Source organism: Phaenicophaeus curvirostris, chromosome 24 (assembly GCF_032191515.1).
Source record: "Phaenicophaeus curvirostris isolate KB17595 chromosome 24, BPBGC_Pcur_1.0, whole genome shotgun sequence".
NCBI classification, from domain to species: Eukaryota; Metazoa; Chordata; class Aves; order Cuculiformes; family Cuculidae; genus Phaenicophaeus; species Phaenicophaeus curvirostris.
In genome coordinates this window covers 1,227,334-1,248,328 of record NC_091415.1, presented here as the reverse complement: position 1 = coordinate 1,248,328, position 20,995 = coordinate 1,227,334, and the positions used below count along the sequence as shown (strand labels likewise).

The window sequence follows — 20,995 nt, the reverse complement described above, 5'->3', positions numbered from 1 at the left end:
GCTCTAACGAACTGTGTGGTGTCTCGAGATGACAGAGCACCTGGAAAGTAGTCAATTTACCCCTCAGGACAACTGCCATCCCCTCAAACAGAATGGAGAAAAGAGTACTTAAATAGGTTTGGATACCTTCCCTGTGACACAGCAGACGTGGTGGCTGCCAGCAAGCCTCCCACTGCTATTTTCAAATGGTCAGAAAACAGATATTCTGAATAATTACATCGAGCACAATCCAGGCAGATAAAAACTCCTCTGAACTTCACCAAAGCAGGGTAACAGCCCATTATGAGCAACAGCGTTTCAGGAAACAAAACTAACCTGTGTCTCTGGTCATCTGATGCGCAGATGAGTAAAGTGAAAGCTTCCAAGCGCTGATGGTCAGCCAGGTGTCACAGGAAACGTGAGGATGGCATGACAGAGCTACTAAACTACTAAAGTGCAGTTGACAATTTCAGGGAGAGACGGCTTTTATCAGCACTCCCACACGCCGCGAGATGGACTCTGTGACTGCTTCTGAAATGTTTTGTCATCTAGCTTCCACTTTTCAGCAAGCTGATGAAAAAAAAGCATAAATCCATCAGACATGTTGTCTCACCAACTCCTGATATGTTTTGGCTACTTCCAGAGAGTAAGAGAAGTCTTGGGAGCAGATGTGAGACTCAGATCTTGTTTGCTCGCTTGTCATCACTCAAAAAGCAAAACAAACACTCCTGCTCCTGCAGAAATTAGCCCTCGTGTCCCGCTGCTCTACCTCACCGCACGCTTACTTAGTCTCCCCTGTGATGACAGCTCTTTTCTGTCCACAGCCCAGTCCCACGGTCTTGGAAACGCGCTGCACCAGAGCAGCAGCGATGGAGAGGCCAGGGAATGGTGTAAATCAGCCAAGGTGGCAGTTACACTGCAGATGTAAGCCTCTTGAATGCCCTCATGCCATAGCTGAGGGGAAAAGCGGAGAGGAAAAGAGCCCAGGGAGGGGCTGGAGCCACTATCCCTGGAGGTATTTAAAAGATGGGTAGGTGAGGTGCTCAGGGACATGGTTTAGTGGTAGATTGGAATGGTTAGACTCGATGAGCCTAGAGGTCTTTTCCAACCAGGTGAGTCTATGATGCTGGGATTCAGAGGATGCTGCCAGTGCCTGCTCCTGCTCCTGGTCCCTGGGAGCCGCAGTTCCCGTCTCGGCCGCCAGGGGGCGCGCGAGGCCACGTCCCGGACCATGGACCAGACTGAGCATCCTCCCTGCCCTCCTTCATCCTCCTCCCTCCTCCTCCTCCCATCCCCGGGGGATGCAGGAGCTCCTTCCCACGGCTTCTCCCCCCGCAGACAGCACTCCCCCCGCTCCCCCAGCCTCCCCCCTCCCCAAGCGCACAACAGGAAGGTTTGCTTTTTGCAGACACATAATGAACCCCTCGAGTAAACATCGATTCAAGCCTACGTAATTAGTACTTAATTTTTCAAAAAGCTAATGAAAGGCCCTTTTAGGCTCCTAATTGGCTGCTGCTTCCTATTAGTTAACTCTGAGTGTGAACTAGCAACATGGGAAATGCACTGCGTGGCAGGAACAGTGCAGACCGGGAATCGTAGAATCATGGGTTTGGAAGGAACCTTAAAACCCATCCAGTTCCACTCCCCTGCCATGGGCAGGGACACCTCCCACTGGATCAGGTCCAACCTGGCCTCAAATACCTTCAAGGACGGAGCTTCCACGACTTTTCTGGGCAACCTGGGCCAGGGCCTCCCCGCCCTCACAGCAAAACATTTCTTCCTAAGATCTCACTTTGCTCTCCCCTCTTTCAGCTTAAAACCATCTCCCCTCATCCTATCCCTACACTCCCTGGATCAAGAGCCCCTCTCCAGCTTTCCTGGAGCCCCTGTCAGTGCTGGAAGCTGCTCCAAGGTCTCCCTGGAGCCTTCTCTTCTCCAGGCTGAAAGCTGACAGCAGGATGGTAAAGCATTTGGGTGTCTGAGCAAGTATTTCTCACGTGGACTATTATTGTGCAATATGGACTAAATAGGATTCACAAGTAGCCATTCTTCAGTTGAAGAAATCCAGTCTCGAACCTGAACTCACAATGTTTTATCTCTAGATCACAGGATGGTTGCACATTTTGGCACGGTGATCAGTACAGCGGGTCAGGATGGGTCCCAGAGAGTTTTCTATGAAAGCAATGGCACTATGAGAGACACACTGGCTGGAATTATTTAGGGCCAGATAAGCAGGCTGTAAAAGTACCACTGAACAGCTTAATTAATAGTGTATGCCTATCAGGAGCTAATTACGTGATTATTTACCATTTCATAAAAGAACTTAGCTCCCAGGACCATAATTACCCGTTTCAGAAGAAAGTGCAAAACCCACAGCTAAGTTCTTCGGGTAACTCAGTTACAGATTTAACCACTTCATAAAGAAAAATAAAGCCTGTAGAGAAGAGCAACTCTTTCTAACAGAGACAGCACACATCAACTCACGCCTGACCATGCTGTAAATGAAGGAACCTCTTGCTTTACAGCCTGTGTCTCTGTTTTAAGGCAACAAAGGAAAGCAAATAAATGCTTACAGATTCCACTCAAGAGGCACAAATTATTGCATTGCGTGGTACTTCGAGGGGCTCAGCTAGAATAACACCTTCAGACAACCAACCACTCCAAAATCCCAGCTGATTGCTTGTAGAAGTCCTTATTTCTTTATTTTGCTCCGAAGTCCGTGGTGTTGCCATCAGCTGTGCTGCAGTGCTCTCTGCCGGCACCAGCCTGGGAGCTCCTGGGATGCTGCGGCCAAGCAAACGCAGCCCCCAGGCTGCCCCAACCCAGAGCAAACCCACCTGGGGATGGATTCTGCTGCTGCCAGGAGCAGGGATTGCCAGAGATAACCAACACGGGCTCTTCGTGTTTGCTTCCTGAGTTTGTATTTACATTCAGGGTGTCACATCTCAAAACTTCTTGGTTTGAAAACCCCTGTGCCTGCAGCACCTGAGCAAGGGCCCTGGTGCCCACTTTGGCCTCGCACTGATAACATCCAGATCTTTCCTTTTCTCCCTCCTCTGTAAAAACACACAGAAACATCCCAGATCCCCTCTCATCAGGGATATCAGAACTAAGTTTTGGAATCATAGAATGACAGAATGGTTTGGCTTGGAAGGGACCTCAAAGCCCATCCAGTCCCACCCCTGCCATGGGCAGGGACACCTCCCACTGGATCAGGGGCTCCAAGCCCCATCCAACCTGGTCTTGAACCCCTCCAGGGATGGGGCAGCCACCCCTGCTCTGGGCAACCTGTTCCAGGGCCTCTCCACTCTCACAGCAAAACATTTCTTCCTAAGATCTTGCCCACATCTCCTCTCTTTAAGCTGCAAATCATTCCCCCTCATCCTATCCCTGTGCTCCCTGATCCAGAGCCCCTCCCCAGCTTTCCTATAGGCTTCTTTCAGTACCATTTTATTCATTTCCAAGGCAAAGGTCCTTGACACTGCCTGATGAACAGAATCCAGAGCCAGGATCAAAGATCAGGTATGATTCTCCTGGAAAATCTCCTTTGCCCATTGCTACCTGGATCTGCAGGGACGGGGCTGACGACTCCCCTGCAAACGGGCTGCTGCAATGTGCACGTCGTGCTGCCGGTTTCCATCACACCTCCTCACTTCTGATTCATGCCATTCAAAACGAGATTGCTGCTTGCTCTGGGTGCCTTTTGTTAATAACTGCTATTTTAACTCGAGCCCATCGAGAGCTCAGCACAAGTCCCTGAACTGAATTGCCTGTTGTCCTAGATTCCCGTCAGGCAAGGTCGAGAGCCACTACCTCCATGGATTCTTTCCACGGCAAAGCACACACGGGCGCTTTTCCTCTCGCTCCCACTAGGTTGTTGGTGATTTTCTCAGCGCGTTTCTCAAGGCCAAACTCTCAACACCATTGATGTGGGGAACACTGCAGCTCTCACATACTGAAGAGCCCTGCTCTGCTTTTCTTTTTTTCAGGCTTCTTCCCCCTCCCAAGCAACGGCTTCCCTCGCATCGCCCCGTTGCAGCCCTCATCCTTCTCCAAGACTGATAATACATTGACAGCAAGCGCTACCCGAGCAAGACAAGGCGTGTGTACCCACTCCAGTTTATACAATCCCATCCCAGCTCAACACAACTAACACCACCGCACAGACGCCAAGGACTGGAGAGAAGTAAATGTTTCCCTTTTGTTCTCCACCAACGATCCATGCCCCTACGCACCACGTCCATACATTTTACGAATCCCTCCAAGGATGGAGACCTGACCATTGCCCTGGGAAGCCTCTTCCAGTGCTTGACAACCCCTTCTATGATGAAACTGTTCCTAATTTCCATTCTAAACCTCCCCTGGTGCAACTTGAGGCTGTTTCTTCTTGCCTTATCACTTGATACTTGGGAGCAGAGCGCAGCTCCCACCTCACCACAATCTTCTTCCAGGAGCTGCAGAGAGCAACGAGGTCTCGCCTCAGCCTCCTCTTCTCCAGGATAAGCAGCCCCAGGTCCCTCAGGTGTTCCCAGAACCCCAGGGCTCTGGACCCAGGTGTACACCAGGGTGCAAATGGAAACGCCTGCGCTCCGCATGCATCCACGTTGATACCTACATACATATAGGGACATATCTATATGTCTGGCATGTTTATACCTCAATAAATGACCTCACGTTGCTCTGATGTTGGTGTCCTGCCCAGGATGACAGCAGCTCCCCCTCACTCCAGAGCATGTACACGAAGGCTTACGGTGCTGCTGCAATGAAAACATCAAAGGAAGGAAGAGATGAAGCTTTACAAGGGTTTCAAGATCAGATCACTGCAGATCCCACCAAAACTTAGCACTAAATATGACCTTAGCATTCAAATCCACATCTAGAAATTCTGACCTGACACTATGGGATTTGCAGTGATGGGTCCAGCCAACAAAGAAACAGAGAGCACTAAACTGCCTGTGCCTTGGAACTAAGATATTGAAGAAAGAAATATTAAGAAAAGTAATGTGATTTTCTAGTCTTGCCCCACAGCTGATTTATTCCTGATATAAAACTAAACTTTGAAATGATAGGTTCTTTTTTTTCATGCATCTTTCTAGATGGCAGTGTAAATCAACTCAGAGCACAGTCAGTAAAGTTGTTATTGCCTTCTCTAAAATCCTACACTACAGAAAATATGCAAAGAATTATTAATATTTCCTAGATTCATATGTACTGTGCCTTTTGGGAAGACACACAAGCAGAGAGGCTTTGAAAGGCAAATTAGAGCCACTGTATGGCTTCAAACACTCCAAAACTCTGGTGGTGGAGATTAATCCCTGCTGAAAAGATTTTTCTCCATGCTTTTGTGCCATGTAAATAAGGTGCAGAGCTGGAGATGGGAGGGCTGCGGTGCTGGAGCATCCCAGCAGGACACACTGTCCCACTCCTCGCTGTGCAGCCCCACGGCCCTGTCCCCCAGCAGAAAACGGGGCCATTTTTAATACCAAGGAGTCATTCCCTTGACGAAGGCAAATGCTACTCGCATTCCACCCAGGAATATTTCAGTCCTTCAAGCCCGTTCTTGCGAGGAGGGGCTGCAGAATCCATCCCCGCTGGGTTCCCGCGGCCGCCTGGCCAAGTCAGCGCTGTGCACGCACACGCACACCCACGGCAGCTCGCGCCCGAGTGATTTACTCCCCGCAAAGTGCTGCTTGGTTACCACCACGGCAGAGCCATCTCCTCCTCCTCCTCCTCCCCGCTGCCCGTGAGCGCCCAGCGGACTCTAATCCCCACAGATCGCGGGAGACGGAGCAGCAGCCAACAGGAGTCGCTTGGTGCTGACTTGGGTAAGGAGAATATTCTTTCTCTAATAGCCATTTGCTTTTCCTGGCTGTTCCGTGTAGTGAAGCAGGTGGGATTCTGGTTAACCTGGGGGTTTAAAATGAATTTTCTCCAGGAATGGGAAAATACCGGAGGAGTCCTCTGTGCAGGCTGTTAGTCTGGTACCCTAAGGCACTCGCGTTCTATTTAGTAGTTTCATAGAAAGCTGCCTTCTGATGTTTCACTTTGAAAGTAGTGTAAGGAATGTGAAATATTTATACTGAAAATGGTGTTTGTGCAAGTGTTGATCAAGGACGACTAAGTTAAGGCGCTGCTTTGGAATCAATGGGGCAGCAGGGCAAATACAAGATGTTTAGTGTGGGTTTGCGTGAGATGGTCAGCTGATGTTTTCAGTTTCTTGTTCTTTTGTCCCTGAGCACAGAGGCTGGCCTGGTGGGTAATTCATTCACATGCAGATTGCTTGGTTTGGTGTGTTCTATAAAGCAAAGCCCTTTGATTTTGTATTCTCCCTTTTTTTTTTCCGTAAACTTCTTTTAATTCTAAAAGCAAAACCACAAAAGCAGCACCTATCTCCCCCCTCCACATGTAACTTTGTCACGAGACTATTAATCATGCCTTACAATCATGTTGCTAATGCGGTACATCCATACCGAAGCAGAGTCTCTGCCTGCAGACAGATTTATTCCTGCAAGACAGCAAAGTGGAACAAATTTCTCCAGGAAATATTTAAGCAAGGTCATAATAACACTCATTACATTCCAAGCAATGATGTGTCACGTGCTGGAGCAGACAGAGCTCAGCAGCAGGCACCGTTATTGACTTAGTCTGTAGAGGAGCCCAAAGGTTGGACGTTAATATTGAAACTCCTGACTACTTTCCACTTAGGCTTGTCAGGTTGAAGTCCTGCGTATTGCTTAATTGGTTATGATGGGGAAGAGGGAGGTGAAACAAATTAAAGCAATATTATGTACTTCATTTTAATCTCCCGAGGTCTTTACCTATGTTAATTAATAAGCATTTACATCGTATCAAGCAATTTACTACTACAACAAACTCACTACTGCTCTTGCGCCAAAAGGTGAATTGACAAACGGGAAACACAGACCTTTCTGTAGATCAGGAGCTTAAAAGGATGCACGCTGGGTGCACCCAACGCATGCATCCCACGCTGTGGCTGGGAGACGTGCCCACCAAGCTAGGGGATGATGCACATGTGAACAGGGTGTCAGAGTGGATCTGACAAATTAAAGACATCAGGAGCGCGATGGAAGGGCGCAGAAGGACACAAATGGCAGGGAAATCACGTTAGACCAGGCTGGATGAGGCTGTGAGCAACCTGATCCAGTGGAAGGTGTCCCTGCCCATGTAGGGGGATTGGAGCTGGATGGGCTTTAAGGTCCCTTCCAACACGAACCATTCTATGATTCTAAAACCTGCAGTCCAAGCGCAAAGTCCGTTTGCCCAACTTTTGTTATGATGTTTTCTGTTCCTACAGACAGTGAAGTGATGGGGCACATTAACCCCCATCGACTCATACCAGCACCAGGAAAGGTCAGGACACTGCTGGGCCAGAGGCTGAATAAATAGCACAAACCAGACCACAAAATATATCAAACATTGCATTCTCACAAACTGCTGTGAAGTGCAACAAGTAGCTTAACCAGATTGAGAGCCAAAGGAAAGGTGAGTCCCCAGTGCCTGCATCAGCAAAGTCACAGGTCTCATAATCCCGTAATCACAGCTGGAAGGAGAGGCTTCTACACCAAACCCTTAGGCAAACGCTTTCCAACGTATCAAAAGAGGGAAAAGTATTGAAAATAATATGATCCAACATGAGGAATCATAGAATTGTTAAGGTTGGAAAAGACCTCTAAGCTCATCCAGCCCGACCACCAGCCCAATCCCACCGTGCTGACTAAACCACATCCCAAAGTGCCATGTCTACAGGTTTTGTGAACCCTCCAGGGACAGTGACTCCACCACTTCCCTGGGCAGGAGGGAGGAAGGCGGGCAAGGATTCATCACCCAAGCGCATATGCAGCTTTACGTTTTAGTCAATTCAAACATTTCATTATTTTGCTCTCAAAATAGCAGCGCACACTCCCCTTCCTCGCAGCAAGGCGAGGGGAGGCAGGAAATGACTTGCTCGTGATGGCACAGAAAAACTGAGAAAGCAGGAAATCCAATGTACGTGTAGGGAGTCAGAGCTGTTCATCCAGCCTTCCCTCCAGATATCAGCACAACCAAATGCCGTACGCAGCGAGTGACAGAAGGAGGGACTGTGAGATGAACAGATGATTCACAGGAGACTGAAGAAAACACAGCACTACCTTCCTTTGGGAGCAAAACCCATTTGAAAAAGGAACTTGTCAAATTCGTAAAGAATTAAACACAAGATTACTAAGGGAATTGACCTTAAATGAGCAAATATTGGGAAAATTTGACATTTGTGTTCAAATGGGGCAAATTTGCAAAAGAAGGTGCACCTGGCACCGCTGTCACCTGCTGCCAGGAGGGACGCGGTTGTCTCTGCCCTGGTACCTGCAACGGGGTCCGGCATCCCTGGGAGGGATCTCTACCTCGCTGTGCTCAGGCTGCCCCAAAGAGCTTGTGCCAACCGGGCTACGCTTCAGCGCTGGGACTGCCCAGGAACAGAGTCTACAACACGGCTTGTCCCTGGGGCCAAACAGACCTCATTTGGGCTTTTTTTTGACTTCGTATTCTTTGTTTGACAGCAGAATAAGAAAGAAATAGAGAGTTCATCTGAATTTCACCCATCGTTCAATACCATGGTGGCATCACATATTTGATATTCGGTTAAAACAGATAAAACTCACCTTCCACCAGCTCTGCTGAGAGTTCCCTTTGTGATGCGCCAGTTCACTACAGATTTGGGTGGGAGGGGCAGGTTACTGCAAAGGAAAACATCATTTTGAGGTCTCAAAATATTGGCAGAAAGTTTTTTACTAATCAACAATTTGTGAAGAACTTTGTATCATCACCTATTCCAAACAGCAAAATATGGCTGGTTTGTATACAGAGTTGCATTTCTAGGAGTTACAGATGCATCAGAACCCAGAAGGTAAATAAAGGTTAAGTGCACATCGGCCTTTGGTGATTTTATAGACTAAAGCCTTCAACTGTTTACAACTGAGTCAATTTTGTTTTCAATAATGTTAAGTTAACCTTTAAAAAATAGTGTCAAGGAGCCTAAATCCCTGACACAGTGCAAATTAAGGAGATAAACTCCGTTCAGGAGGAATTCAGTATCTAAACTGCCTGTCACAAAACATCTTTCAGCTTTTTCTCAGCTTTAATACTTCTACCTCTTCCAAATGCTTATTTTTACACGAAAGGTTGTGCTTTGTCCTTTGAAGGCTGAGCTCTGGGGCAGCTGTTCCTGCTCTTGAGAGGCACGATGCTCCACTTGCTGAGGGATGCTCCGCGCACCAAGGGCGCTGCTGTTGGCACCCAAGTCCCTGCTGCCCAGGGATATTTTCAGTGCATTTCTTTTGCATCTTCGTAAAGTGGAAAAACCCACATTTTTTGGTATTTTTTTTCTAGTTTCAGAGCTTCCTTTTCACCTTCCAGTGTACTTATAGCTCTGTAACACTAGACCTGATCTCATTAAGGGTGATTAGATATTTGTATAACATTTCACACCTCCCAGACCTTGTGCAAGCTGTACCTAATTCCACTCCCCCTCCGGTGAGCTCTGCAAGGCTGACAGGGTTACTTTCTGTCTTACAGACGTGCTGCCCAGCCTGCACCCTAAAGAGCTTAACCGGGGGGAGATGAGGGAGCGAGACCTGACCAAGGTCAAGCCGCCCGTGAGCAGTGAGATGCACGGATGGGCTGCGAGTCCCAGGGCTGTTTGTACCCACAGAGCTGATTCCCTGCAGTTACATCCTCCAACGCCGAGAACACGCGCTCAGCCGCCGCCCCGCAGAGCAGGGGCGATTCCAGAAAGCTGCGTTTCCATCAGCAGCTCTTGCCACCCACCCCACACCGAGCTGGGCTGCAGGTGGGGACCCCTTTGCCAGGCCAGCAGCCTCCCCCCAGCCAGCACCGCGGCATCACAGCCCCGCCAGACAAAGGCAAGGAAGGTTATGACTCAGAGCAACAGCAATCTGTCAGTTAACGAGAATTAAGGACGACAGCAGCGCAAACTGCACGAGACAGATCAACAAAATGTTTGATATCAATTCCCCTCCCTGCAGTCATGAGCTCTTGAAACTATTTATTATGTGAGCGATAAAGCAGCTCAGCTCTAATCCATCTCCATCACTAGTTGTACCTAACTTTTAATCCGTTCGGCATGGATGCTGCAGTTAAAATTAGCAACCGTTCCGCGGGGCCTTTTTAACCGCTAAATATGAAGCACAATATAAACATTTGTAATTGCCAACATGCACTAAATGACTACACTGACAAGAGAGTGTTACCATATGGTCACCAGCTCCTACCCAGCAGATCCTGTATTCCGCCGCACCGACGGCTGGAGCGGCAGGGACACGGTCAGCACAAGCACTTGTGAGGAGCAAAAGCAGCACAAAATTCACGTGCTTGAAAAGTCTCACTCCTCTGACCAAGGAAACCCCATTCACGGCATCCTGAATCCTGCTGGCTCCAGTTCTTCACGTAAGCACTTGCCACATCAGTCACCTCTCTCCTCCTCCTCTTCCTCACAGCGTTCCCTGCTTCCACTCTGGAGGAGATGGGTCGCAAGGAAGAGGATGACAGCAGCTCCTGGAAGAAACAGACGAGCAACATCCGAAAAACATTCATTTTCATGGAGGCCCTGGGATCGTAAGTACCAGAATCGCTTTCCAGGCAGAACCATGTCTAGGTACCAGCTTCCCAGCCCAGGGCAGCCTCTCCCTTCCTGGCACTAGCCAAACATCATCTTTTGAGCCAGGCAACAACCTCGAGGTGAGAGGTGGGTGCTCTATCGGTGCGGCGGGTGCTGTGACTCACAGCTTTCCTCTAAACCTGCATGGTTTAGAGTTTTCGCTCTCTCCTGCTCACACACTAGTCAGCCGCCGCTGCCACAAGGTCAAGCAGGGTCAAGGGATGGCTCTGGGGGAGGCATTATAATAATAACTCATATATTTAGCTCATAAACAAACCCTGACTCAGTTGAGGGATAAAACCAGAACAAGGATGTTCAAGTTGCACAATACTTCTCTGTGAGTTAACAGCTTAATTTGCCTATTCATGCGGATGAGACAAGAAAACATTTCCAGATTCCGGAGGAGGAATTGAATTACCTCCACCAGCGAGTCCTGTCACGGCCAGATTTTCCGTGACTCTAGAACCCACCACAAAGCTCCCAAAAAAACCCAACTAGTCCAGAGCTCAGAGATGTCTTAAATTATCAAGTCTCTGGTCGGCCTCACATATTAGTTAAATTATCCGGCAGTTTTCTCTAAAGAACGAGAATGGAAAAGGCTTTGTTCTTTCCTAGCCAACTCATCAATTCATCAATTTTTAATAAGGGGCATAATTATTATAAACTGTTTGGGACAGCTCTATAGAACAGATGCCCCAGCATCTGATTTGTAGGTTGTTCATTTCCTACTATTACATTAATAGGAAATCTAGCATCAGAAATTGGGTTTTTTTCCACACACACCACGTCAGCTGAAGAACAGAAATGAAAACCTGGGACCTAAAATTACCTGGAAACTCACTGTCACCTTCCCCCAGCAGCCACAACTGATGCATTAGAGACCTTAGTGAGGATGACCCTGCTTATTCCTAGAGAGCTCTTAGGATCTTGAAAGGCACTTCCACAAAACAGTTTGTATGGATAAAAGGAGAAAAATGTGTGAAACAAGGAAAAGGTTGCAACACCACCTGCATTTGGGGACAAAAGAGAGAAGGTTACATATAATTTACTGAGAGAAAGATTTGGATTCATCTGTTGGGACGCCTTCCCCAAAATCTTGGGTTATTTTTTCCTTGCAAGGAACCAGTCCTGGCACAGCCGAGTTCCCCACAAGCCCAGTGGTCTTGCATGCTGTTTTGGCACCACACGAAGGCCCATGGGAGAAGGAGGAAAGCTGAGCCCAGCAAGGAGCTGCCTTGGGCTTCCTCTCCCTGCATCATCACCGGCTGCCGCTCGCTAGCAAAGACACGCGAGCAAAAACCCTCATGCCAGATGGGGACAGCCCAGCCAACGTAGTGGCACAGCACACTGGGTTCTTTGTTTAGTGGATTACAGGAGGTCTTCTGCTCTCATTTATTGGGTTGGCTGCAATAGCATCCCAGCCGAGAAGGTGCTGCCATCTTGCTCATCTTCCTTGCTCTGCCCCCAAGCTCCCCACAGGGCTTTGCAGACTCAGGTTCTGTTTAACTGCCATCAATTAATCTGTTGCTCATTTGATGAGGATTATTGAGGACTGACCTGGCAAAGTATCCACTGTCACTATCCCAAGACACGTGTTCAGCTGCCTAAGACAAACCTTTAACAGGATTGTGAGCTTTAAGCATGTTATAAATACCCGCTCATAGCTGCACTGGGCTGAACCCTCGTTGGGAATGTACAAGACACTCATTGTCCCTTTGGGACTGCGGGTACGTGGGTATTAGCAGTCTCTGCAGAAAGGAAAACACATTAGATGCTGAATGAAAATATTGACTGAGCTTATCCAATTATATTGCTCTTTAGATGCACAGAACACTGGTTGATACACCCAAACAGCTACCTAACTGGGCTCTCCTCACTGAAGTTCAGCTGTCTCTGTCCTCAGGGCCAGGCTGACCAGGGAAAGTGAAGGACTGCTTTAAGACATATGGGCTTTGAGGACACACGATTTGCATTAAGTAGGAATTTGACCTCAGCAGAGTTTAGATCTTTCCACGGAAACCCCATTGAACGCCCGAGCTGCTCCCCTATTAGTGAGGGTGTTCTCATACAGCCCCTCGGCTGGGCTTGCATTTAGCCCTAGAACATCCTGGGCTGATGGATTCAAGTGCACGTGCTCCATCAAAGCCAAACGGCGGTCACTGCATCCTCCTGCACCCACCCGCGGCACGTGCTGACAGCAGAGTTTGCCATCTGCCTCCTGGAGGTGAGCTCCGAGCCAGGCACGGCTGAAGCTCCCCCATAGCCCAGAACATGCAGGAGTAAAGCACTTGGCTGCCTTTACAGATGCTCCTGAAGAACGTGATTTCATTTCATTTCATTACAGGAGTCTTTTTGGTCCACTACCTCAACAAAGCTTCATAAAGAACTTTGCAAAAATAACAAATTGTGGGGGTTTCCCTACTTGTAGCATAATCTTGCATTGAATATCCCAAACGTGGGGATGCTGGAGATGTTCTAGCTCTACAATCAGCATCCACTTCAGGTTAAATTACTGCTCTATTACTTTTCCCCCTCTCTCTGTAAGAATCCTTCCAGTTCACAGCAGCAACATCTACTGAAACCCAACTTCTTTCTGCAGAGGTGCCTTCTCAGAAGTTTTCCTAGTGAAGCAACGAAGCACTGGAAAGCTCTTTGCACTGAAATGCATTAAGAAGTCTCCTCTCACAAGGGACAGCAGCTTGGAGAATGAAATAGCAGTGTTGAAAAAGTGAGTACCTACCTATACCATGAAGCAGAATAAGCATCCTTTTCCCAGGCATGTGGCTCTGCAATAAGAAAAACATAAAGAAGCATTTCTTTCTAATCAATACATCAATATTACTGCAAATTAGTAGATTAGGGAAATTACTTCTCTCATTTCCTGGCTGGCTTTTTAGCTCCAACATAGCCATACATTCCCAGACCCATGGAAGGAAATATCCAGTCTGAATCTCCCCTCCCTTAGTTTAAAACCATTGCTCCTTGGCCTGCCACAACAGGCCTTTCTAAAACATCTGTCCCTTCTTTCCTAGAGCCCCTTTAAGCACTGAAAAGGCGCTCTGAGGTCTCCCTGCTTTGTCCTTGCCAGGTTTGTTCCTGACCCACATTTCTCTTTGCAGAATAAAGCATGAAAACATAGTGACTTTAGAAGACATTTATGAGAGCACAACCCACTTCTACCTGGTGATGCAGCTGTAAGTATCACCAGAGCCATTTCTTTGTGGGCCACAGAGAAAGAAGAATGGTGGGACCACAGTGATGCATCCCATTTCGGCATCTCCACACCAGAGCCCCCCACGTGTAAAACCCTGACACACAAGACCCATTCGAATCCCCCTCAGGCACAGTTTGAACTAACCAAGACCCTTCTCTTGTTGCCTTGGCCCATGCTCTTTTTAGCATTGAGTTTCTAAACCAAGATTAGGATCTATTTATGCAAATTAATTCATCACAGTTGAGCAGGGCAGAGACAGAAGTATTGCTAATTAAAGCTGTGCCATGCAGGGTTTCTAGAAATGAAACTGGGCAGAATGTCAGCTCCAGAGAAAGCAGCTTGTTGTGGGCATCAGCTCCGAGCACCCGGCTGCTACTGCTAACTCGCAAAGTTAGCTAGAGGAAGGCATCACATGAAAACACGAATCCACTTGTGCAGCAGAGCCTGGAGGCAATCCTGCCCACGGCATGCCTATGGCTCAAACCTGCAGAGAGCTGCATCACAAACTAACCTAAATTCCATCAAATAATGCTTACTGGCACCCTGAAACTGCCCTCAAGAGCATCTACCAGCCTCTCAGCTACCCAAGGAGCGGTTCTGATATAGGTGTTGTGAAAGGAGCGGAAAGTCAGCTTGTCTAAAGCACGATTAACTTTCTTTAGTCTTCTTTTCAGTCTTTTTCTTTCTGACACACCATTTCTACAGGGTATCTGGGGGAGAGCTGTTCGACCGAATCTTGGAACGAGGGGTTTACACTGAGAAAGACGCAAGCGTGGTGATCCACCAGGTCCTGACAGCAGTCAAGTACCTCCACGAAAATGGGATAGTGCACCGTGACTTGAAGGTAAGACCTGTCCCACCATGACAGCAGCACCTTGCAGAGTTTCACCTGCTCTGCTCTGTGACTTTCTGTCCTTTCTTTCCATTTTCCTACCACAAATTCCAACCTCTGAGACCTCTGTGTTCACAGCCTGAAAATCTTCTTTACCTCACTCCTGAGGAGAACTCCAAAATCATGATCACAGACTTTGGCTTGTCTAAAATGGAGCAGAACGGCATCATGTCCACTGCCTGCGGGACTCCTGGATACGTTGGTAAGCCAAGGATCAGGAATGGGCTGGAAAAAGACTTGTGCACATACAGTACCTCACACCTAGCAGAAAGGAAAAACATATATAATTATGTTAACAACACACTACTGACAGGTGGGCTGTGCGGTCCACATAAAGAGTGGATTACGATTGAGTGTAGAGACTACAAAATCAGAGAATGTTTAAAAGTGTAAAGAAAAGGATAATTTTCAAGGCAATATATTCTAGTGTTAGTCATATATTTACAGAAAAATTACAAAAATTGTTTTAACACGATGGGATTTTCCATCACGTTCACCAGGCTGCACCAGCTTGATTAAAAACTTAGGATGCAGGCAGAAATTTTCTATTCTTCCTATTTAATGGCATAAAATAGATACAGAAAGCACAGACTTGCAAATGGGGCTGTTACCGGCTGGTTCTCTGTGCTGGCACCTCAGAAGCCAAGCATACAAGAAACTATTGAGGAGCTCATTGAAATCTCCTTTCCTTTTGCTGTCGTGCAGCCCCCGAGGTCCTCGCCCAGAAACCGTACAGCAAAGCCGTGGACTGCTGGTCCATCGGAGTCATCACCTATATCCTGTGAGTAAGAGCAGACAGCATCCCACTTGTTTTTCTGCGGTTTCCCAGCTCCTCCATCCTCCCAACACCTCTGCAGAGCGGCAGTGTGCGCGGAGGCGATGCCGCACCTCCTCTTTTGCTGGTGTATTCTTCCCTCGCACGGATTCACTAGACCATAGAAATGAAAGGGATGTGGGGAATCAAGTACTGGAGACAAGATGAAAGGAATCACATTTTCTCTATTATGTGCCTCATCCTATGCTTTGTTTTTTTTTTTCCATTGCCAACAAATATCGTTCAATCTTCCTCGGTACTTTTTGTTTCATTTCCTCCCACGCCGTGCAGCTCTGTACCAGCTGTGCCTTTGTCCTTTCACTGCTGCTGTTAAGTTTTTAACTCTTTTCTCTAGCTTCAGTGTGAGGGACAGACAGAGGGATGGAGTCACCGACTCACTTGTGTTGCTCATGCCGACACGGACAGTGGTGCTAAGGGGCCGCTGGCTTTCTGCTCTATTCCAGGCTGTGCGGGTACCCTCCATTCTATGAAGAGACCGAATCCAAACTGTTTGAAAAGATTAAGGAAGGCTACTACGAGTTTGAGTCTCCGTTTTGGGACGATATCTCCGAGTCAGGTAAAGCTCAGCCCCTGGGAAGCACCGTGTTCCCTCCCACAACTGCAACCCAGAGCCCCATGACCTGCAGGCGGGGTTGGAATTCATCTCAGAGGGCTTTTCCAACCTTAACGATTCCATGAATCTAAGCCATGCATCCACCAAATACCCTTCACTGGCCTCGGCAGGGACAGGAAAAGATGAGGAGGCACTGAACTGAGTCACTTGCAGCAGCAGCAAAGCCCCAGGCGTGGGAACTCATTGCTGAGGCTCCAAATCCGCAGCAGCACAGGCGATAACGCCAGAGCTGAGCGGCGCCAGCAGCGCTCAGGGTACTTTGTGTCCTGCCTGTAATAAAGCATCCTCAGCTCAAGCCTCTATTAACCAAACTCTTACTTCCACAAACAATTACAGAGCTCAAGAGAGGGTTTTAGGCTTCCCTTAGAAATCCCAGGCTTTTTTTTCCCCTTTTCTTTTCCTCCCATCGTGTCACCTTTCTGTACAGCACCACGAGCTGTGTCAGCCACCCCTGCACCTGCCACCAGACCAACCTGCTCGTGCCCCATTTACCAAAGGCAGCATCTTAGCAGCATATTGTGAACATCAATCAAAATACAAACAAATACGCATACAAACAAAACTAGCAGGAGGTTTGTTAGGACTTAATAACAAACACCACAACCCTCCCTGCATATAAGCAGGAAAAACTGGGAGGGATGTAAGCACTCCAAAGAGTAACTTCATAATCTGCTCAATCAGTCATTTCTGATGTTTTTTAGAGGGTTTTTTTTTGAGCTGAATAATTCAACTCAAATTCCTGTAGTTTATGCATGAAGTTTGGTACATCCCCATTTCACCTTTTTTCATCAGAGCCCTTTGCTACAAACACCTCCCTTTATCAGAGGAATGAATCAGCACAGACATCTCCTTGTCAGGGCTGCCTTTGTGATGTTTATCTACCAGCTTTTGCCGTGTCCTATTGGGATCAGATCTTGGAACAAGGGGAAAAACTAACTATTTCTCTCTGCTTCTCCTACTTTCCCAACCAGCCAAGGATTTCATCAGACATTTACTGGAGAAGAACCCAAACACGAGGTTCTCGTGCGAGGAAGCCCTGCGGCACCCATGGTGAGCAGAGTGGGGCCCCCGTGGCGATTTGCCTGTATCCACATCTCGGTCCCCGTGCCCAACGGCAGCCAAGAACAGGGGTGTCTCCCCAGCCTTTCTTTATTGCCATCACCAGCTGCATCTGTGCGGCCCTGAGCGTTTCTTTTTTGTGCGAGAAGAAAGAAAATGATGAATAATTAAAGGTGCGATTTGTGCATATTTGCCTCCATAAACAGAGGCAAAGAAGAAGAAATCCCATCCTGAGCTTCTCCAAACTTTGAAGTGTGTGTTTGTGTTACATTTTGTTGCTGTTTTTCCTTTGGGTTTAATTATCGCTGATTGAACGTACAAAGCAGTTAGTTGCCTCCAGAATGTGGAATGCCTTACAAATGCCATCTGCCTACGAGCCCATTTTCTTTTCTCTCCATCTGCAGGATTAATGGAAATACAGCCCTTCACCGTGACATATACCCATCTGTCAGCGCTCAGATCCAGAAAAACTTCGCAAAGAGCAAATGGAGGGTAAGTCGTTTGCTGGTGGGAGCCTACAGCCACTTCACCAACCAACGTCGGCTGCTGCCACCTAGCAATAAGCAAGGCTTCAGCGGGGTGGGGAAGCACCTAAAAGCTGAGATCCTCCAAAGGCTGCCTGGAAACTGTTTGCAGTTACTCTTTAGAGTATGTTTGCACCAATATTCCCTGCTGCACGTGGGTAGATTTACCACTGTAGTGCCCTGGCCAGGGAAGTAAAGAAGAGAGGAAAAGGATGATTGCCTTCGTACCGAGGGAGTGAAATTGGTGCTCCATCAGCAGAGCTCTTGGGGAGCTTGATCCAGCTTTTCCTCCTTTCAGCCCTGAAGATAAATTAGAACTTCATTTGTAGCAAGAGTTCTGGTAGGAATTTAGGTGGAAAGAGCAATGCCATAGGAACCACATGTACAATAGCATTAAATACATTCAAAACTCAGCTCCAGCCTCTATTTCACACTGTGGGGTAATTTACAGCTGTCCCACCCGATTTCCTCATGTGAAACTGGTTGTACTTTTCCAAAGCATCCACTGTTTGCACCCAACAGAAACCATGGTGTTCCTACCTTCCACAAACCATCCAAACCATCAATGCTAACCCCTACCCTGGGCAGTCTTCACCTAAGGGGGACATTCCATTCATCCTGGCATCACCAGCTGCTCACTGCAGTGTTCTTTCTCCCCCAGCAAGCCTTCAACGCCGCAGCTGTTGTGCACCACATGAAGAAGCTCCACATGAATGGTCATCACGCAGCAGCTGAGAGCACCCTCCCTGTTCTACAAGTCTCAGAGGCTTCCAGACCCAACACACCCGCGGTGGCCACGCGGCCAGCAACACCAGCTGAAGACAAGGACACTTCACTCCCTCTGGTCCCCAAGCAGGGCTGTCCCAACCCTCCCACTGAGATGGAGCAAGACACAGGAACGAGCGACGGAGAGATACAAAGCCACTCAGAGAACGGACCGCTGCCTGCGGGCAGCAGCCCAGCCCTGCCGGATAACCACAGCCCACCAGCTAGAACTTCTTGTGGCTGCAGCCCAGCCTGCGTGGGGCACGAGAAAACAAAGACATCCTTCTGCTCTGAAACCGTGCTTCTCAAAAAATCTGCAAAATCCCAGTAGGTATCCAAGTAATTAGCTATAACTTCCAACAAATAATCATCATTCCTATAAGGGGAATAACATTTTTGGAAGGAGTTGTTTGGCACATAAGCTGCCAGCCCCTGGTGAAAGTAGAAAGGAGGGAGGAGTAAGGACAGAGGCAAATGCTTTGGCTGGCTGGGTAGAGGTGCCCTGGAAAGTATTTTCCATGTCTGAAGGAGCACCAGGTGAGGCCCATTGCCCAGGCATCGTGGCAAAGCTGCCACACTCCATTGACCTGAGCACATCTGCTCTGCAGAGACTGAAATTGCCTGTGGTGAAAGCTGCCAATGACTCAGCCGGGGCTGAGTGACTGGCCCCTGCCTCTGCTGCAGCAGTGACTTGCACCCAGCTCTGCTTTGCTTCCAGCACCTGATGTTCTTTACATTGAAAACAACTTCAATTCACTTCCAGAATTATCTTAAACATTGTTATTTCTCTTTTTAATTCTTTCTCTTCTTATTCTTCCCTTCCAACCAGCCCTTTCAAATCAGAAGTCCTTGTTCCAATGAAAACCAGTAAACACTCTTCTCACTGTGGCACTGGGCAAACTGGAGTTTGTTTGATCATGTGATGAGGCGGCAGCCGCGGGGCTCCCCACATCGCCAGCGGTAAGTGCTCCGCAATCCAGTCACCAGCTTGTTTTAATTAATCCCATTACCGTGTGAAAAAGGGAAAGGCACAAATAGCAAAGTGATTGTACGTGAAATCAATTGACTCACAGTTTTTTTGCAACAGAAAGAGCCTTAATTAAACCATCTTCCCAGGAATATATCCTTTCAGCTTCCATTAAGGCCAGTCCAGTGACTCTGAATCCAATTTTTACAATTCTAACAAGGTTGCCCAAGGAATGCGTGAAAGGGAGCTACACATGGACCCTTCACAGCAAACTCCAAAATTATTCAAAGCTACTGGAAAGTAAACAGCTTCATCAGCTGGGATTAGGGCTTTTCAGCTGGGTCTCAGCTGTGACCATGAGCAAAGGGTTGATGACAGGCTGCTAGTCCATGGTTGATCTGATCCAGGTAGGTCAGTTTAAGTTAGAATAGAACAGACTACTTCAGTTGGAAGGGACCCACAATACTCATCTAGTCTTGGCTCATCGAGTTAAGAGCATTGTTCAAATGCCTCTTAAGCACTAACCGGCTTGGAACATTGCATCTCTCTCTCCATGAACCCTGTTCCAGTGTTTCACCACCCTCTTGGTAAAGAAATCCTTCCTAATGTCCAATCTAAATCTCCTCTGGTGCAGACTGGAGCCATTTCCACGATTGCCAGAGTGCAGATCACGGAGATGTTAGTTTTGTAGGTGAGCAAAGTACAATCATCGAAGTTTCATCCTATTTAACCATAGCTTGGATTAATTCAGGACTAGCTAAATTGTTATCATGTGCGCTACGTTATATATTACTGCTAAAATGTACTGCTCTTAGATCCTGCAGTAATGTTCCTCTAGGTGAGCAGATGCCAGCATAGTTCAGCGACGTAAAGCGAGCCACCTCCTCTCATCTTTTATGATACTCTCTACTGAAGAGATTATATGAACAGAACTGTAATATACAAAGGATTACTAGAAGAGACAGATGCAAGTAAGATCTACAATAGGCTCCAAAAAGTTCCAATGATCAGTCACATCATAAACCTTTATAACCAAGGCAGACAAAGGGATCTAAGCTGTTCCAAACCCCCATGCTGCTACTTATGAACAGAGCACGGTTTGAAGGTAGCGTAGCGAAGCGAAGTTCAATGCTCAGTTGCAATTCTCTCTCTTGCAGAAACAGAAGGGCTGTTTTACTCTTTTCTGCACTTCAAAGCCAGACATGAAGAGTGCAAGCAAGAAAGGAGGCTGTGTCCTGCCCGGAGCAGGCGGGCAGCAGCGTCTCAGAGAGCAGAACCCACCGATGACACATGGCACGTTAGTCCCAGGAATCCATCAATGCAGTGACCTCAGGAGGTGTTTCTGGATTGTTCAAGCTGGGAGAAGGCAGGGGAAAGTCTGAGGCTACTGCGAGCATATTCAGTGTATATTATCCATACAACATCGCTCAGTACTATAAGCTTTTGTTTTCTGTACACTGTTTAGTCGTCCCATG

At 47.7% G+C, this 20,995-nt stretch overlaps 1 protein-coding gene across 1 annotated transcript; it reads left to right on the top strand.

Moving 5' to 3' along the window:
* The first annotated feature begins 5,629 nt into the window (after positions 1-5,629).
* Positions 5,630-20,983, top strand: CAMK1G (calcium/calmodulin dependent protein kinase IG). The gene is made up of 13 exons (XM_069876159.1): positions 5,630-5,804; positions 10,491-10,608; positions 13,251-13,379; positions 13,771-13,845; positions 14,571-14,709; positions 14,836-14,959; positions 15,463-15,538; positions 16,036-16,148; positions 17,177-17,255; positions 17,669-17,756; positions 18,450-18,880; positions 19,383-19,513; positions 20,678-20,983. Exons 2-12 carry the CDS (start codon positions 10,517-10,519, stop codon positions 19,474-19,476), a joined length of 1,440 nt encoding a protein of 479 aa, XP_069732260.1. The 5' UTR covers positions 5,630-5,804; positions 10,491-10,516; the 3' UTR covers positions 19,477-19,513; positions 20,678-20,983.
* Positions 20,984-20,995: the final 12 nt, after the last annotated feature.